We start from the raw sequence: 23,753 nt of genomic DNA on the forward strand, positions 1-23,753 counted from the left end.
TTCTTACATCAAAGATTCAACTCACTTCATCAACAAAATCAGTCCGTTAAGACTCAATCCAAAGGATATATTAATCAGTTTTGATGTTGTATCCCTCTTTACCAAGGTTCCAGTTAAAGACACAATCTCATTGATTAACCAGATTTTTCCAGAAGATATAACAGCCTTATTTCAGCATTGTTTGACAACAAGTTATTTCCTATGGGATCAAGAATTTTATGAACAGATTGATGGAGTAGCTATGGGAAGTCCACTCAGTCCAGTAATAGCAAACTTTTACATGGAATATTTTGAAAAGACAGCATTAGAATCAGCACCTTACAAACCTACAGTCTGGTTCAGGTTCGTAGATGATACATTTACCATTTGGAGCCATGGTGAAGAAAAATTAATGGACTTTCTAAACCATCTTAATAATATCCATCCAAACATTCAGTTTACCATGGAAAAGGAAATTGAGGGTAAACTCCCATTTCTTGATACCCTTGTCATCCGTAAATCAAACCTTCAGTTAGGTCACAAGGTCTACCGGAAACCAACTCACACAGATCGCTACTTACACAAAAACTCCAACCACCACCCCCGACAGAAAAGAGGAATAATCAAAACATTAATGGACCGTGCAAGACGGATCTGTGAACCACAGTTTCTCAAGGAAGAAACTAACCATCTAAATCACGCACTGCTAGCAAACGGCTACTCCAAGAATGAAATCAGAAGGGCCATTGAACCAAACAAAAATCAGAAAACTCAAGAAAAACAGTCTCCCATAGGAAAGGTATTCTTGCCATTTATTAAAGGAGTCACTGATAGGATGGAGAAACTTTTGAAAAAACATAACCTACAAACAGTGTTTAAACCCACCAAGAAAATACAACAAATGCTACGATCAGCAAAAGACAAAAGAGACCCCCTCACCTCTGCAGGAGTATATCGTATACCTTGCAGCTGTGGAGAAGTTTACATCGGGACCACAAAACGCAGCATACAAACAAGGATAAAAGAACATGAAAGATACTGCAGACTTGGCCAACCTGAGAAATCAGCAGTGGCTGAACATGGACTGACACAAACAGGACACAGGGTCTTATTCCAAGACACTGAAAGACTGGACAATTCTACCAACTATTTTGTCAGATTGCACAGAGAAGCCATTGAAATTCACAAACATCAGCACAACTTTAACAGAAAAGAGGAGAGTTTAAGAATGAATAAGGCTTGGCTTCCTGCCCTGAAAAACCTCCAGACAAAGACAACATTCAACAATAGCCATACAGATTAGTTTTGGATTACACACATTAACAGATCACTTCAGGATACAATGGTTCCATATTAACATACCATACCCTCATTAGCACATTATCTTGATACTTACAGGACAGTACTTTTGCAGGACAATACTCAGCTCAAACCCAACCCCTTTCTGACTATATATTACTCTTTCTACACCCTTGACACTGAGAGACACTGTCCTTCAGTGTTACTACTCTGAAGATGCCTGCCACAGTTGCTGGCGAAACGTCAGGAAAGAAAATTCCAAGACCACGGTTACACAGCCCGGATAACCTACAAGAACCAATGAACTCTGACCGTGAAAGCCTTCGACAATATTTTAATCCTTTATCTATTTACTTTGGTTATAGTCTGCCTTTCTTCCTGTGATTCAAGATGAATTGTACAATTAAAAAAATGCACGAAGAACAAGATAAAATATAGAACCAACAATGGATAAAACTAGGTTACAAAAGTAGAGAACAAGGCACAAAAAACAGTACAATGCAGTCAAACAATGAACAGAGCTGGATTTCAAAATTTCAGAACAATGCAATAACAACAGTATAATATATATAATGTGAAAAAAGCAATGTAAAAGGATGAAGTTGTGGTTTAGTAAAAGATGAATGAGGAACCATTAGAGAAACTGATGGTATTATGAAGGATAATGGAGAATGTCCATTAGAGAGGCTTACCACATGAACAGGGCCAGGGATGGCCAGGGTAGCCTGATCTTGTTGGATCTCAAAAATTAAGTAGGGTCGGCCCTGCTTAATACTTGGATGGGAGACCACCAAGGAAGTCCAAGATTGCTATTCAGAGGCAGGCAATGGCAAACCACCCCTGTTTGTCTCTTGACTTGAAAACCTTATGGGGTTGCCATAAATCTGCTGCGACTTGACAGCACTTTTCTCTACCACCACAAACAGGATGTTGTCATTGTTGTTCATGGACAAGCCTGTTTACTCCATTGTGTTGTGACCTGTATGTATTGCATGATGTTAAGCAAATGTACCCTTGGCTTTGTGCTCAGTTATGCTCATGGTTGATAGTAATCCTAGTCATATTAGGCTCACTAGCAGGTGAAACTTTGCAGCAGGGTTTATGGACGTCATCCTAAGAAACTAACCATTATTCAGTTGCAAGTGCATGATTGCAGAAAAGGGGGAGTGGCTTGAGGGGGAGTTGAGGTAGTAGTTGTAATTTCCTTGGGTTTTCATAGGTTATCAGCACTTCCATATTGTTGATTATTCTTTTGCTTCTTGTGGACCAGTTAAGTACTATTCCAAACAGTTTTTATATATACATGCCATTTTAAAATTTGATCTTGACCCTACTTTTTAATTATATGATATATCAATGCAGCACCCTCCCACCCATGTCATAGCTGCAGGAATGAAAGTAACTTACTGGTACTGCCTTTCTTGGTGGACTCAGAGCAGAAGAATGGGAGGTACCACCTCAGACATTTTCTAACTGGAATGCCATACCAGCCTATTTAGGCTGCTGAAGTGTGTGGTGCAGAGACTAGAGTGTCAGACTAGGATCTGGAAGCCCCAGGTTTCAATCTCTTCATTGGATGACCTTGGGTCAGTTATATATTCTCAGCCTAACTATCTCACAAGGCTTTTGTAAGGATAAAATGGAGGAGAGGAGGACAATGTAAACTAGTTTACGTCCCCATTGAGAAGAAAGGCGGGGTGTAAATGAAGGAAATAAATAAATGCTTTTACTCCCTGCATATCTGGCTTTGACTTCATCTCTGTAAGGTGATATTTGAGAAATGTTCTCAGACGGCCTTCTTATATTTCCCTTTTCTTTCTCAGGCAAAGTAGTTGTATAAGAATGTCATTGTTGGTTTCTTTTTCTTTTTAAAGGATTACACGCAATAAAACAGAGATGAATAAATTTCCTTGTTTACAATCTTATTGAAATGTAGCCCTGCCTGAGAGATAGATAGTATAGTTTCAGGCACAGAACTTAACTACGTTCAATCTGTTATTTTAATGACTAATCCTTCTAGTTAAGCTTCCCTCCACTATAGTGTGTGTGCTGGAAGATCATTTGATGCATTGTTCAAATAGTGAAAAAAGACTTGCTTCAGAAGCTTGAATATGTATATCATTTGTCTTTGCTTTGATTTCCGTGAGATTTGTTTTGCAGCTGTATTGATAGCCAGCATGGAGGAGATACTTCTTCATTGCAATTATTACTGCCTAACATAGTCTGTTCTAGAGGACATTGAACTTTTAATGGTAGACAGAATTCTTAATGTAAGCTATTGCTCCTAAGGACCTTCTGCACTTCCACACTGCTGCCATGTGGAATCCAGTATGCCTCCCAGTGTTATCCTACACAGCCCCATGGGTGGCAGTTGGGTTGCAAAGACCCATATGATTAGTTTGACTCCTGTGGTTGTAGAAGTCACACCCTTACCACAACCATCTTAAATAGCAACTTGAGGAGGCAAGTCAGATTTAATTGCAAATATATCCAAAGAAGATCTAGTAATACCCCCAGAGGAAAATGTACACTTATGATGGCAAGATTGTTCACCACATGTACATTGGAGTGATAAACACCATGAAATTGGGAAATATTCTAGACCCTGGGCTCTATCAGTGCAATCCTAAGCACTGTGTAGTCTTTTGAGGGCTAAACTATACTATTACATTTTGGGGCAAGTTGAGTCCAGGTTCCCAGACCCGACTCTCTTTCCCCATAGCTGGAAAATTAAACTTCATGTTAAAAATCAGCAGGAGCCCAGTTTGGCTCAGAATTAAGTGACAGTGGGAGAATTAAAAAAATTAAAACCTGCAACACTGGCTGTGATGTCACATCACTTCCAGTAAAAAAAAAAGTAAGTGACATGGTATTCTAGGAATTGCTGCAAGCCTGATGGTAAAACAATAGAATCCCCAGCAATTCTTAGAGATGTAGCTCTGTATACTCACTGTGGTTATGTGGGCAGCATGATACTTCACCATGCATCATCACTAGTCCACAGAATTAGGGAATCTCTATCCCTTCTGTGTACTTGAAGATCTCTCTGATAGATTGAAAAATAGATCATCACTTTTGGTCTTCTCTGGAAGTGTCTCTGAAGCACACCCAAGCACTAACCGAGGGGGCAAAGAGGTCCATCCTTTCTGCATGCTTGTAAGTTCTCTCTGAGAGACATAGAGAATGGACCTCTTTACAACCTCAATTAATGTGTTTCAGAGACATTTACAAAGAAGACCAGAACTGATTATCTATTTCTCATGTTTTGATCCCACCAAGGAGCACAAGGTTCGCTCCCATTGTATTCTCATTAGCAATTCTAAGAAGTAGGTTGGGCTGAGATATATTGTTGGCCCAAGGTAACAATGGCTGAGAAAAGTTTTGAACCTGGATCTTTCCTATCAAATAGTCTAGCATTCTAACCACTGCACCTTGGCTTAGTGATGTAAGGTACTACTCTAACCATTACTCTTCAGCTTAGTGATGTAAATAGGGTTGCCATTCTCCAGGTACTAGCTGGAGATCTCCTGCTATTACAATTGATCTCCAGCCAATAGAAATCAGTTCCCCTGAAGAAAATGGTCGCTTTGGCAATTGGACTCTGTGGCATTGAAGTCCATCCCCCTCCCTGAACCATACCCTCCTCAGGCTCCATCCCAAAAATCTCCACGTATTTCCAAACCCGGAGCTGGCAACCCTAGATGTAAGTCACCATGTGACTCCACACTGGGTCACTTTAGTGATGTTGCCAGGCTTTAACATGGAAAGATACTTAAAATATCAGGATTTTTCATATATAACGAAGGCAAAAGACAAATTGTGCAGATAAATGCATAAGAAACACACATACACCCTTGTTTAAATATTGCTAAATCTTATGCTATTGTTTTATGGCATTGTTTTTACTTTGTGAGCTGCCTCAAGAAGGTCTCTGGAGAGGTGGCACCTAACTTCTCTAAATAAATAAATGCACATATATATCCCGAAAACATGAATGTTGGAGGTAATTTGTAACACATACACAGTTTACCTTGGGAAATATTTCCCATTGGCATTCATGGAGGCTGTTGTTATTGCTAAGAAAACAAGATGGCCATGGGAGGGGATCACATTGCTAAGATTTTGATCGCTGAAGCACGGTAGGGCTTTGAGGTTGTTGGAGTTAGAATAAAAATAAACCTGACCACAAGTTCTCCCTGCCATACATTTACCAGCTGGATTTTGTATCTAAATCTTTCATTGTATCTTTTGGGTAATGTGACAGGAAAACAAATTGTACTTGATTGTATTAGCACAGCTATCTTGCTTTCATTCTTCTTCTAAGAAGTTTGAGCCAGAAGCATCTGGGTCTTATGTTACCTTTGTAACACGAAAGGTCCTGCAACCAGGCTCCTTCCCACTATACTTGGTCAATGTGAGAAAGTTTAGGCCACCTAGGAGAAGCTCCTGCTGAAGCTCCAGCCCTTAATCTATTTGTCCTTCTTGAAAAAAAATGATCAAATGATGGCAGGGGGGGTTATCTCTTCCATGGAGCCAAGCTCTTCCTGAGTGCATGCCCAAAATGCAGAGACCCCAATCATGTAGGTAGATGAGTACATGAAAATTAGGGGAAGGAATACCTGGCTCTGTCCTGCAGCTCCTTCCAGATGTTCAGCCTACACACATTGGCATTCAGTGCCACCTCTGTGTAGAAGCTTATCATAGTAACAGGGGGACTGGAAATTGCACCCCACACTCCTTGGGCTCTGCTTTTCTTACCTCCATCTACAGTGACTAGCAGTGGTTCTCCAGGACCTACTACCTGATCTTTTTAACTAGAGATGCTGGAGACTGAACCTTGGATTTTCTGCATGCAAAGCACCAGAAAGAAGGTTTATACATCAGCTGTAAAGCTTTTGGGCCCTTTTAAAGAGTTGTTCCTTCATCCAGCTGTCAAATAGAAAAGGGTGACCTAGTGCTCCTGGCTGGTTCCCTACTCCAGCTCTTCTCACAAGGCCTCAGATAAAGGGGGACAGATTCCACCCTTCTCTTCCTTTCCCAGGGTTGATCATTGATCTGTAGCTGCACAGCCAAAATTATTATTCTTGGCTGGCTACTCTGGCTTGGCCTTAAGAAGGTTATGGAAGACTGTTCATATCAGGGAACTTGCAAGGAAATTTCATGAGTCGCCTGAGTAATCTCCTTATAGCAACGCATCAACTCTTGCCTTATTACTGTTGCTGCTCATTGGCCCAATCTGATTCAACTTCTTCACAGCTTGAGATGTAGCAGTGACAATTGTGTCTTCAAGTATCTCTCAGTGCCACTTTTGGTAACTTTTCTTGCTCTCCTTGTGGCAGTTCATCTCTGGTCTTTCTTGACATCTCTTGGGGTGTTTTCAGGCACATACTAACTTTCTTCCTGATATGTTAGCTCTCCACATGCAGGCAGATTTGGATCTGACATCTCCCAAATGTATTCTGAGGAAGTGTACTTGGCTGGCTCATAGGCCCTTTGGGAGGGAGGTTGATTTTAATGGTTTTATGATGTAATTTTATCTTGTATGTTTTTAATTGTTAGCTGCCTTGGCAGCCCTTGTAAGGGCAGAAAGGTGGGATATGAATTATGTAAGTAATTTCCTCAATAATGATGAGGAAACAAAACAAAAACATTTTTTAGCCCCAATACAGCTTTTGGTCCTCAAGCACACATTCACATTACCTGGCATATCATTGAGTTGTAGTTATTAGTGATGGTGCCAACATTTACAATTTTCTGGTTCAGAATATGAAGTTGCCTATTACTGGGAAAGTTCTACACCGACTCATAATTTAAAATGAGACTTTGCACCTACAGAGAATGCACTTTTAGTTGAAATCTACTTTTTGTCTGAACTTTGGATGCTAATTACAGCTCAGACAGAGATAAGTAAATATCCCTGTATATCAGTCTGTCACATTTTTATCAGGGTGGTGTATATGGTACTCCCATCCTTCATTTTATCATCACAAAGTAACCCAAGGTCACCCAAGAAGCTTGATGGCTGAGTGAAGATTTGAACCTGGCTTTCCTAAGTCATAGCCAAGTGCTGGTTGTTACCAAAGGGACATTCCCAAAGTATTATTTTAAGGCAATACTGAACTGTGGGCAGGCCCAGGAAAGCTCTGGAGCCTTGTGGGAAGGGAAGAAACTTGTAATTTTTGACCAAGCAAGCTCTCCATTCCCCAACTGAATAGCCTACAGCTTATGTAAAGGCATTTAAAACACTCTTTCCTCTCTCTGTTTTCTTGTTCTTTGAAATTTTTGGTAAGTCAGAAACTGTTCCTCTCAAAAGCATGTGTTAAACATAAATTACACTACGAGTCAATTTAGCACTCTTTTAAAAAAGAATCAATCTTTTCTAGAGCTTTCTCCAAAGACTTTTGTAATTGGTAAGTTAATTCAAGCCAAGAGGAAGGAAGTTCTCACTAATAGTATTGTGCCAGAAGACAGAAAACTTGAGATCAAGTCTGTATGTGTGTGTATATGATGACAGTCCAAATCTGAGAAAGTGAATTAATAAGTATTTAAAATCTTTATACCCCTTCTTACTCTCTGCAAATAACTCACACCATATGCAAAGTACAAAAACAGTTAAAACAAGGGGATAAACCAAACTACAAACAAATCCATCTGCTGACCTCCCTGAAAATATCTGAGAAAGATTACTTACAAGTTTCACCATCCCCAAGACAATGTATTTTGAAACAATGCTGCTTCACACTGCTTTCTAAAAATAGAGAGGGAGAGAGTCTCCCAGTCTTCTCCAATAACCCAGTGGAGAAGGGGATGTGGCACTAGAGAAATGGGCTGGAAACCTTCCCCCCACCACCACCTCTCTTTCCACATGTAAAAGCGGTGTGGAAGGGGAAATGAAAATGCCTTCTCTTCCCTCATAGCATGAGTGCTTTTTAGGGTGAATTCCCTCAATGTACATCTGACTGCTAGTCCAGTCACGCCCCTTAACGCAGCACATGTTGGGTTTATCAGGTAACTTGGCCTGAGTGACACCATCATATTGCGGACAGCCAAATCCAAAGCTACAAATGACCTCATTCAAAGGTCTAACATAAAGCATCTGGGGGCAACAGTGCAGGACAAATCCCACATTGTTCATTTGGCATCATCAACAGCTACTTTTTATTTGTTTATTTAGAAGATGTATATGCTGCCTCTCCAGAGACCTGCTTACAGCTTACAGAGGCAGCTTACAGCTAAGACAATGATACAAGATAATATTACCCAACAGAAAGAACTGGAACCATTCTCCCCTATAAGCCTTTAAATGTGTCAAGAGAATTTGATGATTCAGTGTATCAAAAGGCTCAAGAAAGTTCTAACAGTACCAAAAGAGAAGCATTACCCTTCTCGAGCTGCAGCCGGAGATGGTTCGCCAGAGTGACTAATGCTGTCTTGGTCCCAAAACCAGACCCAAAGTCAGACTGGGATGGGGGATGGGTCAAGGGCAGATGTTTAATCAACATTAAATACCCTTATATAACATTTACATGTATTCAGCAGGCAAACTAAATTTCACTGGATTGAAATCTTGACAGTTTTTGAAAACCTTGACATGGCACGGCTCACGTTTTCAGATTCTCAAATAAAAAAAAAATTTTTTTTAGTTACCCAGGTACTGAGCCAAAATATGCATGACTGGCCTGCCAGTTTGAAGATGGTTATATGGCTGTCCACAAACTTGGGTTTCCCCCTTAAAATAAATGAGTATGAATATTTCAAGTTTAGTTCACATTACTGTGCAGATTTTATATTAATGAAATATATCTATCCTTTAATGAAAAACTCACACCTAGCATAGGTTTTCTAGGCATGTTCTTTTGGCATGGAGGGAATTGGCACTGGAATCTGAACATGTGGAGGTCCAGTTCAGATGTTGTTCATTCAATCTTAGTGGGAAATTCCTATTGTAAAACTGCATAATAAATGGGAAAAGGGAAATCAGATAACTGATTGTATCATGGAAAAGAGGGCTGGGATTGCACCAGTCATATATATTCTAATAGCTGTTGGCTAAATCTGAATAAATTAAGTAAATAAATAATGAATATAGCTGAAGTTGGGTGGCAGATAAAAGGTACACATGAACGCATGAAACTGCCTTATACTGAATCAGGCCCTTGGTCCATCAATGTCAGTATTGTCTACTCAGGCTGGCAGCGCCTCTCCAGGGTCATCACCTACTTCCTTGGTCCCTTTAACTGGAGATGCCAGGGATTGAACCTGGGACCGCCCCTCCCCAACATTCATCAACCAGTAGGTTGGTGAATGGCTGAGAATGAGAGAATGAGGCAGTGAAAGGGGAGCAGATATGAAGGCTGCCAGGAGGAGGAAAAGAGGGAATAGTGTAAGGAGGGGGATACCGGGGAAAATGAGGTGCCACCCCACAAGTCCTTGAGGGTTCTCTACCATGCAAGTGAGTCTGGCCCAGCAGACAGCACCAGAAAACTGGGCCACTGTTTTCCTAGGTAGAAGCTTTGGGGGGGGGGGCAGGAAAAGGTTAAGACAAAGGATTTGTCTAGGATCAATAGAAATAGTTAGGAGGGGAGCACAAGAGGTGAAGTGAAACAGGCTTGTCTGCCTTCCCATGAGACGTCTGTAGTCAGAACCTCCCTCACTCCAACTAGCTTCCATGAGATCTCATAAAAGCTGAAATCTAACATTAGATTAACATTAGAGACCCCGTGGCGCAGAGTGGTAAGCTGCAGTACTGCAGTCAAAAGCTCTGCTCACGACCTGAGTTAGATCCCAATGGAAGTCAGTTTCAGGTAGCCGGCTCAAGGTTGACTTAGCCTTCCATCTTTCTGAGGTCGGTAAAATGAGTACCCAGCTTGTTGGGGGTAAAGTGTAGAAGATTGGGGAAGGAAATGGCAAACCACCCTGTAAACATAGTCTGCCTCGTAAATGTCGGGATGTCACCCCACGGGTCAGTAATGACCCAGTGCTTTACCTTTACCTAACATTAAAAACTTTGTCTGAAAGGGAAATTGTCTAGCTCTGCAGTCTATGTACTCTGCTTTTTATTTTAGAGTGATATCCATAGGGTATTCAAAATGAAATCCTGAACTTATTTGGGGATTAACCTTGGGACTTCCAAGCAATAATATGAACCTGTCTTTTAAAAAAGTGTTCCTTCTGGTATAAAAGTAATTTATCTGTATTTCTTAGTACACATCTTAAATAGAAGTTCATGATGACCCCTCACTCTCTGTATTGGGCAATCAAACTGTACTACATCCCTAACCTCTGTACAAGAGAGGCAATTCCGTTTATATTATACGGTTTGATACTCTAGAGGTGGCAATATCAGAGGTTTTGAGATAAAATGAATCCTGTATTTCAGAACTGGCAATAACATCTAGCAAGGCTATATCTTATCTACTGGGAAGGTCTTGATGTATGATGTGCATATGAAGAGTTAAGCATATTTAGGGTGAGTGCTGCAAATGAAATAACTATTAGGGGTACCCTGAGAGGAGGGAAAGTAGAGGAATGTGTAAAAGTATATGTCTGTGCGAGCAGTAAGAAATCATTTCCCCTGGAGCAAAAGAAAGCGGGGGGGGGGGTGAGAGAGCGAGGAATAGTTAAAATAGTACTTAGGAGATGTAGCCAGTGTCAAACATGGATAAACCTAGCTCTACTGGCACTGTTAGATATCTTATGTTTAAAAGTGATGTTGCCTAATGGCTTTGAAACTCTTAAAATGATTCTCATTGGACTATGAATCAAGGAAGGGAGAGTCTGCGGCAACAGGTTTGTTTGTTTGTTTGTTTTGCATGGGTTCATTAAACTCCTAAACCAAGGGACCACAACTTCACTCAGTTTGGGGAATTTTGAGAAAGGTTAGTGGGTACTGCCAAAAAATGGTTCATGGAGGGACAGGGGCAATCACAGAACAACTGCCACATAGACAGGATTGGCTGTTTGATTTGGGGATGAGATGTTGTTTACAAACAAAGGGGAACTGAGTTTCTATGTGGAAGAGGCCACAGGAAGAGGTTGGCTAGCTCAGAGTGATACAGAAGTCTGTGTTGAGGGTTCATGGCTGTGATGCTCCTGGCCAGGATGTGCTCAGTGCCTTGCTTATCAGGCCGCTGGTATGGAGCAACCCAAAGCTCCCTGGTTTTTTGTTTGTTTTTCCCTCTTGCATTCAAGATTCACTGGATTTTATCCTCAAAACTCAAGAAGTAAGTAGGCATGAAGAAACACATTGGCAGGTAACATGGCATCCATGGATGCCACACTGAGTATTGCTGCTCCAGAGTCGCTGCTCCAGATCTCAGACTGAATGGTGGGTCTTCCCACTAAACATTATAACAGGTCAGAAAAATGTTATTATATTGATTGGGAGTCTCTGTCTCTCTGTCTCTCTCTCTCTCTGTCTCTCTCTCTCTCTGTCTCTCTCTCTCTCTCTCTCTCTCTCTGTTTTTGATTGCTAGTTTTTTTGTGATATAAATCTAATTTGGCTCTTAACTACCTTTGTGTTTTCTAGGAAGCAGAATGTGCATACACATTGTTTGTGGTGGCAATCTTTTGGCTTACAGAAGCATTGCCCTTGGCTGTTTCAGCTCTACTCCCTGCCTTAATGTTTCCGCTGTTTGGAATTATAGCTTCCAAAGAGGTAGGCTTCTTTTTACTTTCCATTCTGCAATCCTATTGGTTCATATGTTTGATATTCCAAACATGGAACAGTTGTATACAATGCAGTTTTGATAAATGCTGATACTACAATGCCTTGAACCTAGGAATGCCATTTACCCACTGGGGGCGGAAGATCTACAGTTCCCAGCTCTGGTTGCCTGCTGCCACTCCAGTGATGATGCCATTAGCAATTTTAAGGTCTTGTTACTACCACCATTTACAGGTCATGCCCAAAGAGGATTTCTACCATTGCCATTTCCAAAGTAAGATACTTTCATGGTCTTGGATGCTTAGGCATATGAGACTCTCAGAAAGTGAGCTTAATCTACCTAGGAAGACATGAGCTCATTCATGACCAATCTTAGTGTCCACAATTCTGTATATCTTCACTGGATAACATCAGAGAACGTTATTTTTACCTGAATTTCTATCCAATTCATTGAGGCATATGTAGGGTTTTCAGGCTTCCTCCCATCTGGGCACTTACCAAGACCAGACCTACTTAGCTTCAGTAATGTTGCTGCATCATGTATCTTCAGACCATTCCACAGGACCTCTGGTAAATATGGAGAGGTAGTGAGACACCATATTTTGAAGCTGCTGCTTTGTTTACTCAAGCATCAATCCACAAATTCCAGCCCTTCATAGAAAGTCCACCGGAGGCTATGAAGACGAGTACCTGCAGCCTCTTCTAACTCTGTGCAAAATCATTTCTGGGGGCAGTGGACCCATGCAAAGGAATAGTCATTGGGGCTGGGGAAAGAAGAGGAAAAGAGCTGAAATTGTTCCATCCTCTCCTTCCATCAATGCACTTGCAGAAGACACAGGAGAAGCCATTTCACCCCTCTCCTCACAGCCTTTTCTTGACCCACACAGCTATTCTTCCACACAGGTCCTACTGCTTCAGTAGTGATCTTTCCAGGCATTTCAAAGAGGAATACAGGAAAATCAGCTATCTCTTTGTAGATGGTAAGATAAAAAGGTAAAGGTCCCCTGTGCAAGCACCGGGTTGGTAAGATAGAGGCCAATATATACAACTATTTCCAGTGGGGAGGGGGCTTACTAAATGATAAATGCCAAACAATGCAACAGGCACATTACATAAACCAGTGAATTTTTCACATAAACCAGTTTTGTCCCACTGAGACAAATCGTCTGAATTGTTTGTTCACTGTAATGTTAATATGTGAGATGTGTTCAGTGATTTCAGTTTCCTGGTGTTATTAAGGCATGCTGACATTCATTTTTATCCTTCGTTTTCTGAAGACCTAGGAGATCCAAAGGAGATCAGTGGTCTCATCCTCATAATGGATGGCAGGAAAGATCACCACATGGTGAATTTTTCTTGTTCTCTAGTGCTGAACATTCCTTTTAAATACTCCTCCTGAAAAGTCATGTCCTACGCCAGTGATGACCTTTGTGGCCAGCATAACACAGGTCAAGCTTTTTAGACACCAGGCTAAAATATACTTATGTACCCAAACTCTGAATGGAGAATTTGTGCCATCTGTTCTAGCGTTTTATGCCCTTGTTCCTGCCTGCTGTTACTGATACATTTATGACCAGCTTTTAAGATTGTTTTACACTGCTGTGGCATTTTGATAGTTTTACAACTGCTAAGTTGATATGGTTTTTATCACTGGAGGTGTTACTTTTCCTTTTATTTTAATTGTGCTCCTTTTATTTGGTCATTACTATGCTGGATTTTTAATTGTCTTTTTATTGTGAGAGGCCTTTAGCATTCTTGCAGAGGCAGCCTACATATGCACTAAAGAAATACATAAAGCAAGCTTGAGAAAGTACCACTGTGCCTGGCTTTACTTATGCAGTCCCCAGAACTTGGGGTGCCTTTGTCTTCCGTTTACTAAGCAGAGTTACACCCTTCTTAATGCGTTGAAGTTAATGGACTTATCAGGGTATATCTCTGCCTGGGATTGCAGTTTTAGTGGGGAACAGGGTAGTTTATTAGTGGTAGGCAGGAGTGCTCTGACCTTGATGGCTATCTGGATCTTGTCAGATCTCTGAAACTAAGCTGGGTCAGACAAGGAAAACCACCAAGGAAGATCGGAGTTGCTATGCAGAGGAAGGCAATGGTAAACCACCTCTGCTCATCTCTTGCCTTGAAAACCCCATGAGGGGTCGCCATAAGTCAGTTGCAACTTGATGGCACTCAGTTATTATGCCCTGATGCCCATGCAAAACAAACTAACTAACAAAGGCTAGACCAATCTCGTCAGACCTCAGAAGGTAAGCAGGGTTGGCCATAAGTTGGCTGTGACTTGACAGCACTTTCCACCCCCAGGCAAGATTGCTGCCTGACTCAGTGCCAGGAGTGTTCAAGCTTATTGAATCATATATGATAATCGTAAATCATATATGATCAACATGTTACGAAGGCTTGAAATGTTTCCAGAGGCTCTATTAGTCTGTATGGGATAGCTACTGCCTACCTTAAACAGCAGTTCCTTTTCATGAGCTAGGGACCTGGGGTGTTATGGCTTCCTCTGGACTCCAGGATCCCTCTCCATTTCTTCTCTACACCTTCCAAGCATCAGCCTCTGTGCACCCAGATGGTGCAGCTTAACGTTTCCATCTGCCAGCCCATATAAACCAACAGTAGAAGACGTTCCTTGGCCCTGCCCCTCTGTCTATGGGCCCCATCCACTTGGTTTCAGTTTTGTACTGTGGAGCATGACAGCTGTGGAGCATGCCAGCTGGTTTCCACTTGCTGTGCCCACCGCTGGTGCAAGCATTAATATTAGACAGCCAGAATGGTGTCGGGGTTAAGAGTGTCAGACTAGGATCTGAGAGACCTGTTCGAATCCCCACTCTGTTATGGAAGCTTGTTGGGTGACCTTGGCCCAGTCACGCCCTCGCAGCCCAATTTACCTCACAGAGTTCTTGTGAGGGTAAAACAAAGGAGAGGGGAAAGATTTAAGTGAGTTTGGGTCTCTGCTGGAGAGAGTGGAGTATCACTGAGGTAAATTAATTTGAGCCAAAAAGTATGCTGGACCATAATTTCTCCACAAGCAGCAGTTTAATTGTAAAAGAGCCTCATGCAGGCTCACAGCTAGCAGTTTGGTGACCCCCGGGCTATTCCATGCATAGGGCAGTGAGCCCCCCTGCTTGTGGCAGGAATACCCCATGTTCTTGATAGCTTTGCCACTTTGGGTGCTATCTTCAGACTCTGCTTAACTGTAAATGTTGTGTGGGTGTCTTCAAAAGATTTCAGGATGAAAGAATATGGGGAGGAATCACCATGTGGTACCCTTTTCTATTCTTAACTGATCTTGTAAACCCACCCTAGTTTGTATAGTATGAGGAGGTGGAAGCCACAGACGGTAACCCAAATTGTAACAACAAAATATGGAAAACAAAACTGTGACTTCACAAATCCATCTTATACATTTTTGTTACCCACCCAGTTTATCGTTAGTTCAGTTGTATCTCATAAACTACTCCTGATCCATGTGGTTTTTAAGAGGAAACTGGAGGATTTAATATATTTAGTTTTTAAAAGGTTTTTTTCCTACACAAATTGCACAGTGTATTCTGCACCTTGGATTTCTTAATGATAGCTCAAAAGCACATATCTAACTAACAACAGTGATTTTTGATTTTTCAGGTGGCATCTGCTTATTTCAAAGACTTTCATCTGCTATTAACAGGAGTAATTTGTTTGGCGACATCAATAGAAAAATGGAATTTGCATAAGAGAATCGCTTTGAAAATGGTGATGCTAGTGGGTGTTAACCCTGCATGGTATGTAGAATACTGGCAAAAGATAACTTCAGGTGGGTAGCCGTGTTAGTCTGTAGTAGTAGAACAAAACTGGACCCAGTCGCACCTTAAAAACTGACAAGATTTTCCAGGGTATAAGCTTTCGTCAAAGTTCACAACAACATCACATTCTAATAGAAGGAAGGTCCATCAGCCCCTGTATCCAGGTCAGAAGGTGGGAGAAGTTTCAAGGAGATTATAAAGCAAGACTGCCAAACTAGAATTCATTAACAAGTTCAGGACAATGGATCCTCCCAGGGCTGAACTGGAACACAGAATTCTTATCACATTACAGATGCTAATTTTCTACATTTCCTACTTCTGTGCATCTCTCCCAACTCATCAAAGCTGATTATATTTTGAATCGCACTTCTGCATCCTGACTCCAATTGGCCCTTCTTTGCAACTCCCCTCCCAACTTCTCTAGCTAGAAGGACTGATGGACAGTTACTCTGTTTGCATCTGACAAAGTGAGCACTGACTCATGAAAGCTTATACCCTGGAAAATTTTGTTAGCAAAAGCTGATCCCACCAAAAAATGCCTTTAGGCTCAAAGCTAACTTTTCTGTACAGATAAAGTTGCCACCTCCTTTCCTGATGAAGGCTCCTCCTGTGCCATAAAGGGAAGAAACTCAGCAGGTGTTGGTTTCCCCATAATGGCAGCTCCATGGCAACAGAAACTTCACCTATTCACTTCACTCACACTTCTGTGATCTTTCCTGGTGTGATTTTGGAATTCTTATCCTCCTGTAATGGAGAGAATGCTCTATGCCTGATCCTCTTGATACATATGTTTACCATTTTGTGTGCATAGGGCACCAAATGTGTGTATTTTCCAGTTTTGACATGCATGAATGTGTACCCTCAGTCATCTAGGTTTCTGACTATGTGTACAAAAGGTGGGAAATTTGTAGTGTTGCCAACCTCTAGGAAGTGGCTGGAGATCTCCTGCTTTAACAACTGATCTCCAGTTGATAGTGATCAGTTCACCTGGAGAAAATGGCTGCCGTGGCAATTGGACTCTATGGCATTGAAGTCCCTCCCCTCCCCAAACCCCACCCTCCTCAGGATTTGCCCCAAAAATCTCCTGCCGGTGGTGCAGAGGGACCTGACAACCCTAGAAATTTGTGGTACTGTATTTACAAAATAGCAAGTTTACGTACTGAGGGGATCACATGTAGCACTCTCTACTGGTATGTGAGGTACGAGCAACAAATCATAACAAGGGCTAGAAGCGCAAGAAATGATGTGGCAACTCTTGTGGCAGTGTTATGATGTGAGGTATTGCCAATGCACAAGGAAAAAGAAAAACTTGCTTTGCTGCTGGAAAGATTTGCTAACTCTGGAGTCTTTTTTGCGGAGACTTAATTATCCATATCATTGGGTTAGGATGATGAGTCTTCCATGCAACAGCTCTGTCATTGACAATAATGGCATAGGACTTGGAACAAAATAGCAGATGAATTTGTGAACAACAGCAGCTTGTGTTTCTTCATGGCTGATACAAAGCGGCTGGAAAGGCCTTTTCATATGTAGTTATTATTCAATTTGGAGTTTAGATAGTTCTAGTGCTATTTTCACAGTCACATAGGACAACTCTGCCTTTTCCCAATTTGTCGACTGTTTTTTTACAAATGAGAAGGCAAGCGAATCGAAAACCATGCTGTGCTCCTTTTTATTGCTTGCAGAGGGTCAGATATCTCCAACTGTCCCTTGTCAATCCAATCAGCAAGACAAAGGCAGAATGGGTTTGCAAATTCTGAATTGCCAGATGCTGCTGTGATGAAAAAGCAATGAGTTGTCTCTTATGTATTGATAACAGTAACTGGGGGAGTTCAAAAAAGACATCTTCCCTCTCCTACGTTTGGGCTGCTTGACAAGGAAACAGGGTGTAAAGGGGGTGAGGAATGCATCCTGCAGGACTGGGCAGAAGGTTTGCAGCCTCAGTATTCCTACTCATGACAATAAGGAGTAAAAGCTACGCGTGTATCTATTTAGATATATCCTGCTTTTCTCCCTAGTAGGGGTCCAAAGGAGCTGACAACATTGGTTATTTATGCATGATTGTTTTCTTGTAGTGACCACGCCGACTACTTTGGGGCTTTGCCTTGATTATACATACATTTTACGACCATCAGACATTTCCTCGCTCTCCCCTTGCGTTTTCGTGCATTCTGCCCACATTTTTTGGATTCATGTTTAGCCAGCATCCAGAAAACCCAGGCAAAAAACACAGAAATGGAGGGGGGAGCTAGACAACCTGTCAGTCATAAAAGGCATGCATAATCAAGGCAAAGCCCTGAAGTAGTCGGTGGGGTGACTGCGAGGAAACAGCCATGCATATATGGCCATTGTTTTCCCATCCTCCATTTTTTCCTTACACCAACAATTATGTGAAGTAGATTAGACTGAAAGAATGACTGGCCCAATGACTGGCCCAATGTTACCTGGTGAGCTTCCATGGCAGAGTAGGGATTTGAACCTGGGCCTCCCAGATCCAAGTCCAACCTCTACACCATGCTAGCTTTCACAACTACAGAAGAGCTGAAGACTAAGATAGGCTAGCAAGTGTTCTACAGTGTTATCATAGTTGACTGAAGTTAGGGTTGCCAACCTCCAGGTACTAGCTGGAGATCTCCTGCTATTACAACTGATCTCCAGCCGATAAAAATCTGCTCACCTAGAGAAAATGGTTGCTTTGGCAATTGGACTCTATGGCATTGAAGTCCCTCCCCTCCCCAAACCCTGTCTTCCTCAGGCTCCCCTAACTGAAGTCCCCTAACTGAAGTAAAGGTGTTGAATCATCAACAACTTCTGGCAATACTCAGGGTGGGATCTTGACGTGACACCCCTCCCCCAAAATGGCTGGAAGAACTGATCAAGACTAATGCAAGAACTGATCAAGACTAATTTATCCTGTGTGTATTGCAAGTACACATCAACATGTTGGCAGGGATGGAGGGAGAATGCAGAAGCTTAGCTTCTGAGAACTGATGAGATCAGGCTAAACCATCCAGCCTTCCCAGCCATCTAGTAAATACAGCTCTGCATGTATAGAAATTTCTGTTCCTGCTGTTAGAAATCTCCCCTTCTCCACCTGAGGATTGCTTAAGTGTTGGAAGAAGGAATATTCTACTTCTTCACTCTGATACTGCTGATAGTGTCACTAGGGTTCGTCTGGCTCCAATTCTCTCTGGCCAAGTACAGCCCTCATCCTCCATCCCCCTCTTTGGTTGCTGGCATATCACCTTTCAGCAATCCCATCAAAAAGTTTGCTTCTCTTTGGTTTCATCATTGGTTGTCGTGGTGGAAAGTGCCAAGTCAAAGCCAAATTGTGGTGACCCCTGTAGGGTTTTAAAGGAAAGGGACGAACAGAGGTGGTGTGCCATTGCCTGTCTCTGTGTAGCAACCCTGGATTTCCATGGTGGCCTCCCATCCAGGACCAACTCCGCTTCGCTACTGAGATCTGAGATCAGACTAGCCTGGACCATCCAGATCAGGATTAGGTCTCTGTTACACATCTTATAATACAGAAACAGGGTCTCCATCTATGATACATTTCTGGGAATGGAATGTAAGCTTGACAGTGTGTTTTTAAAAATTCCATACAGCTCAGAACATACTCATCACTCATTCTACAACTAATTCTTTCTCCTCTCCTTTCCACTTTCAGCTTTATAATGCTGTTTGGCTTCACTACGAGACTGGTTCCTTTTTCACGGACAAGGAACATATGCTAATAGACAGTATTTGCCTAAGCCCTCATCCAAACAATTTTTTTTTTACATAACCCAATCCTCCCACATGACATTTCACATAAGGACCCACTAGTTTGCCAAATCACACCATATGCTAAACCCTTCCATATTAAAGAGAAGGTCTCTCAGTTCAGCAGTGCAGTCCTATGCAGAGTTACTCCAGGCTTAAGCAGATTTAAACTGATGGGCTTAGAATGAAGTAACTCTGCACAGGATTGTACTGTAAGATTGTTACACAGGGTACAGTATTTGTATGGGAACAATTTTAAGCATGTGAACCCTATATGGACTGTGTTGGTCACATGGGATGACTATCAAGAAATTGTTGAGTATAAATTATGAGACATACCCAGGGTCTCAGAATCTGATTTTACCATGATGGATGGGGATGGTGTAAACTATTTGCAAGTTTTCTCACACTATTTGCAAGTTTTCTCACACTTCCAGGATTTTGTAAGCACCAAGGGGTGTTTCCCTCCTCCCGTTTAATTATCAACTGCTCTCAACATTCTGAGTGTACTGGGGTATACTCAGTCCTCACAAGGCTGCTTAAAAGATTTTTTAAATTTACGAAGTCATTTTTTTTTCTGGCATAACTGGCAGCTCCCCCAGTAGATAGAAACCTCTAGCTTTTCTATGGGTGGCCTTGTTTTGCTGCTTTCATGCTTGCCATGAGCCACCAAGTTCACTGTCAGATTATATAGTGATGGTGAGGCTTTATGGCAACAGTATTGACACCAAGTAGCTTTACAGTTGTTTTGCAGCATTGTGATTCAGCAATATAACATGCTTTATGACAATAGGTGTTCCAACATTCATGGCGAGATGTTGGGACTCAGAAGTGAACTAGGCCCAAATACTCGTCATTATAAGTGTTTTGTTACTGAATTCTGCAAGTTTTGCCCTGGATCTTCCCTTGTAAATAAAAAAAAAATAATAGTTTCTGGTTAAAAATAGAGGTATCAATTGTTGTGGCGTTCTCTCCCAGTAAAATAAGGCACATCTTTCAGATCGTGTAAAGGTTTTGGGTCAGCTCTGCTAACAGTTAGGGTTGCCAGGTCCTCTTCGCCACCAGCATGTGGTTTTTAGGGCGAAGCCTGAGGGGGACGGGGTTTGGGAAGGGGAGGGAATTCAATGCCATAGAGTCCAATTACCAAAGCGGCCATTTTTCTACAGGTGAACCGATCTCTATCAGCTGGAGATCAGTTGTAATAGCAGGAGATCTCCAGCTAGTACCTGGAGGTTGGCAACCTTCCTAACTATATACACTGATTTTACCTGAGCCAAGGATACTAGGCCTTCATTGGTTATTCAGGTTGCCAACCTTCTGGTGGTGGCTGGAGATCTCCTGCTATTACAACTCCAGCCAATAGAAATCAGTTCACCTGGAGAAAATGGCCACTTTGGCAATTGGACTCTATGGTATTGAAGTCCCTCCCCTCTCCAAACCCCGCCCTCCTCAGGCTCAACCCAGAGCTGGCAACCCTATTGGTTATAATTGTAGCCATCAACACAAATTTCTTACTGTTGTGGGCAGAGAAGATGAAGGGAAATTGAGGTTATGTTGTGCTCAGTTTTGTTTTTTAATCTGTTTTAGAATGTGAATCATCAGCTGCACACATCTAATAGGAATGATGTAATGCTCTGGGTGCAGAAAATGAGCATTTGAACACTAGTCTTTCGAATATGCCATCAACAGGATGTTGTTTTAAACCTGTCCCTTCATTTTTAATTTTTTTAATTGATAGAGATTTCAGGTTCTCTTCACATAGTTTCTTTCTTTCTTTTTAAAGACTGACTACTCCCTAATCCCTGGGCCTCTAAGGTGTCTAGGCCCAGCCCTAGACACAAAGCTTTTCTGCTTGATCCAGCCCGATTTCTATCCCGTATAACTTTTGTACACACAGGTCTCAGAATCCCTGACCTTGATTTTTCAGCAGTGGACAAGCTGGTAGGATCCAACCACAGCCTGCTAAACTGGGCACTAGGGGTTGCCAGCTCTGGGTTGGGAATTTCCTGGAGATTTGGAATTGGAGCCTGGGGTGGGTAGAGTTTAAGAGGGGAGTAAACTCAGCAGAGAATAATGCCATAGAGTTTAGCCTCCAAACCTGCCCTTTTCTCCAGGGGAACTCTGTAGTCTGGAGATAGGGTTGCCAACCTCCAGGTGGTAGCTGGAGATCTCCAGGTATTGCGACTGATCTTCGGGTGACAGACATCAGTTCACCTGGAGAAAATGGCTGCTTTGGAAGAGAAATTCTATGGCATTATACCCCGTAGAAGTCCCTCCCCAATAGGGTTGCCAGGTCCCTTCCCTCCTCCGGAGAGAGGCTCTTCTTGTAAAGTGTGTGTTTGTGTGCCCTCACAAGGCGGAACTTCCGGTTCTAAACCGGAAGTAGCATGCGCAGCCAGGTGGTCAGTGGGCAGAGGGGATAATTGCCGGAGGGTTGCCTGCCACCAGCAGGCACCTGGCAACCCTACTCCCAAACCCCACTCTCTTCAGGCTCCACTCCCAAAATCTCCAGGTATTCCCCAACCTGGAACTGGCAACCCTACTGGGCACCTAAGTTGTCCCTTGTTTTAAAAAAAACAGCCCAGGCCAACATCCTTCTGGAATTCACAAATCTGCCTTTACCCTGTACGTAGACACTGCAAAAATCTAGTCATGGCTAGATTTGTAAGCTTGCACAAAGGGCTGATAGAGGCAAGGGGTTGGCCCTTCTGGCAGGATATCTGCTCCTGCTTGATTTTCCTACATCTGGATCAAGGTTAGAAATAAAAGACCCTTCATGAGACAGGTGCCCTCATGCCTGAAGAACGGTCTCTTCCCTATATTGATGCTCCAGCTTAGATCCTCCCAACACTTTTTGCTTGCATTGTCCTTGTTTTTTCAAGTTTGGCTGTCAGTGTTCAGGTCCTGACAGCTTCCATGGTCTCAATGATGGTACAGTCCATATGATGCCATCCTTACTTACCTTTCAGAAGCTATGCAAAGCTGTCAAGTTTCAGAAACATTGCTAGTTTGCACCTGGGTTTGAAATGTATCAGCTCCTGGAAACCTGATTCCTGGAAACCATTTGACCTATACCTATTTTGCTGGTATACTTAATGAGTGGTGTAATGGTTAGAGTAGTGGACTAGGAGCTGGGAAACCCAGATTTTAATTCCCCACTCTGCTATGGAAGCTTGCCTGATGATCTGGGGCCAGTCACTCTCAGTTTAACAAACTTCACAGGGTTCCTGTGGTCAGGATAAAATGGAAGAGGGGAGTATGGTGTTGTAAGCCACTTTGAGTCCCCTTTGGAGAACAGAATGGAATAATGGATGATTAAATATATATATATATATTAAATATATGTATTTAAAAATAAGCACACCTGGAAGACCTCTATTCTAAACCAAAGTATGCATTCATAGAATCATTGAGTTGGAAGGGGCCATACAGGACATCTAGTCCAACCCCCTGCTTAATGCAGGATCAGCCTAGAGCAGGGGTGTTGAACTCATTTGTTAGGGGGGCCGGATATGACATAAATGTCACTTGGTCTGGCTGGGCCATGTGCACATAAATAAATAAATAAATAAATAAATAAAGGAGGGAGGGAGGGAGGGAAGGAGGGAGGGAAAGAAAGAAAGAAAGAAAGAAAGAAAGAAAGAAAGAAAGAAAGAAAGAAAGAAAGAAAGAAAGAAAGAAAGAGAAAGAAAGGGAGGGAGGGAGGGAGGGGGAGAGAGAGAGAGAAAGAAAGAAAGAAAGAAAGAAAGAAAGAAAGAAAGAAAGAAAAGAGGGAGAGAACGAAAGAAAGAAAAAAAGGGGGGAGAGAGACAGAAAAAGAGGAAGAAAAGAGAAAAGTCTCCCCCCCACACACACACACACCTGGATGCGCTAGCAGCCCAGCCCGACCTCGGGAAGTCCTCCACCCCACCCCCTGGTTGCGCCAGCAGCCCCGTGGCCCAGTGCAACCGTGGGAGGGCCTCCACCCCACCCCCGAGCTCGCCAGAGAGCCCGCAGCCCAGCGCGACCGCAGGCTGGCCTCCATCCCACCTCCTGGCCGCTCCAGTGGCCCCGTGGTCTGGCACGACCGCGGGAGGGCCTCCACCCCATCCCCGGCCCTCCACCCCACCCCACCCTGAAAAAAGGGCTGCCTCCACCCCACCCCCAGGCGTGCCAGCGGCCCCGCGTGACCACGGGAGGGCCTCCACTCCACCCCCATGTGCACCAGCGGGCCCGCAGCCCTGCGCGACCACGGGCCGGCCTCCACTCCA

The 23,753-nt window shown here is 42.7% G+C and overlaps 1 protein-coding gene across 1 annotated transcript in view; it reads left to right on the top strand.

Annotated features, from left to right (window-relative positions):
- SLC13A1 (solute carrier family 13 member 1) overlaps positions 1–23,753 on the top strand; it is a 96,931-nt gene that overhangs the window by 37,386 nt on the left and 35,792 nt on the right. The window contains exons 3-4 of the mRNA XM_056847194.1: positions 11,807–11,935; positions 15,581–15,717. Of these exons, the coding sequence (XP_056703172.1) occupies positions 11,807–11,935; positions 15,581–15,717 (266 nt within the window). The remainder of the gene's footprint in view (positions 1–11,806; positions 11,936–15,580; positions 15,718–23,753) is intronic.

The sequence above is a fragment of the Euleptes europaea genome, chromosome 3, assembly GCF_029931775.1.
Source record: "Euleptes europaea isolate rEulEur1 chromosome 3, rEulEur1.hap1, whole genome shotgun sequence".
NCBI lineage: Eukaryota > Metazoa > Chordata > Lepidosauria > Squamata > Sphaerodactylidae > Euleptes > Euleptes europaea.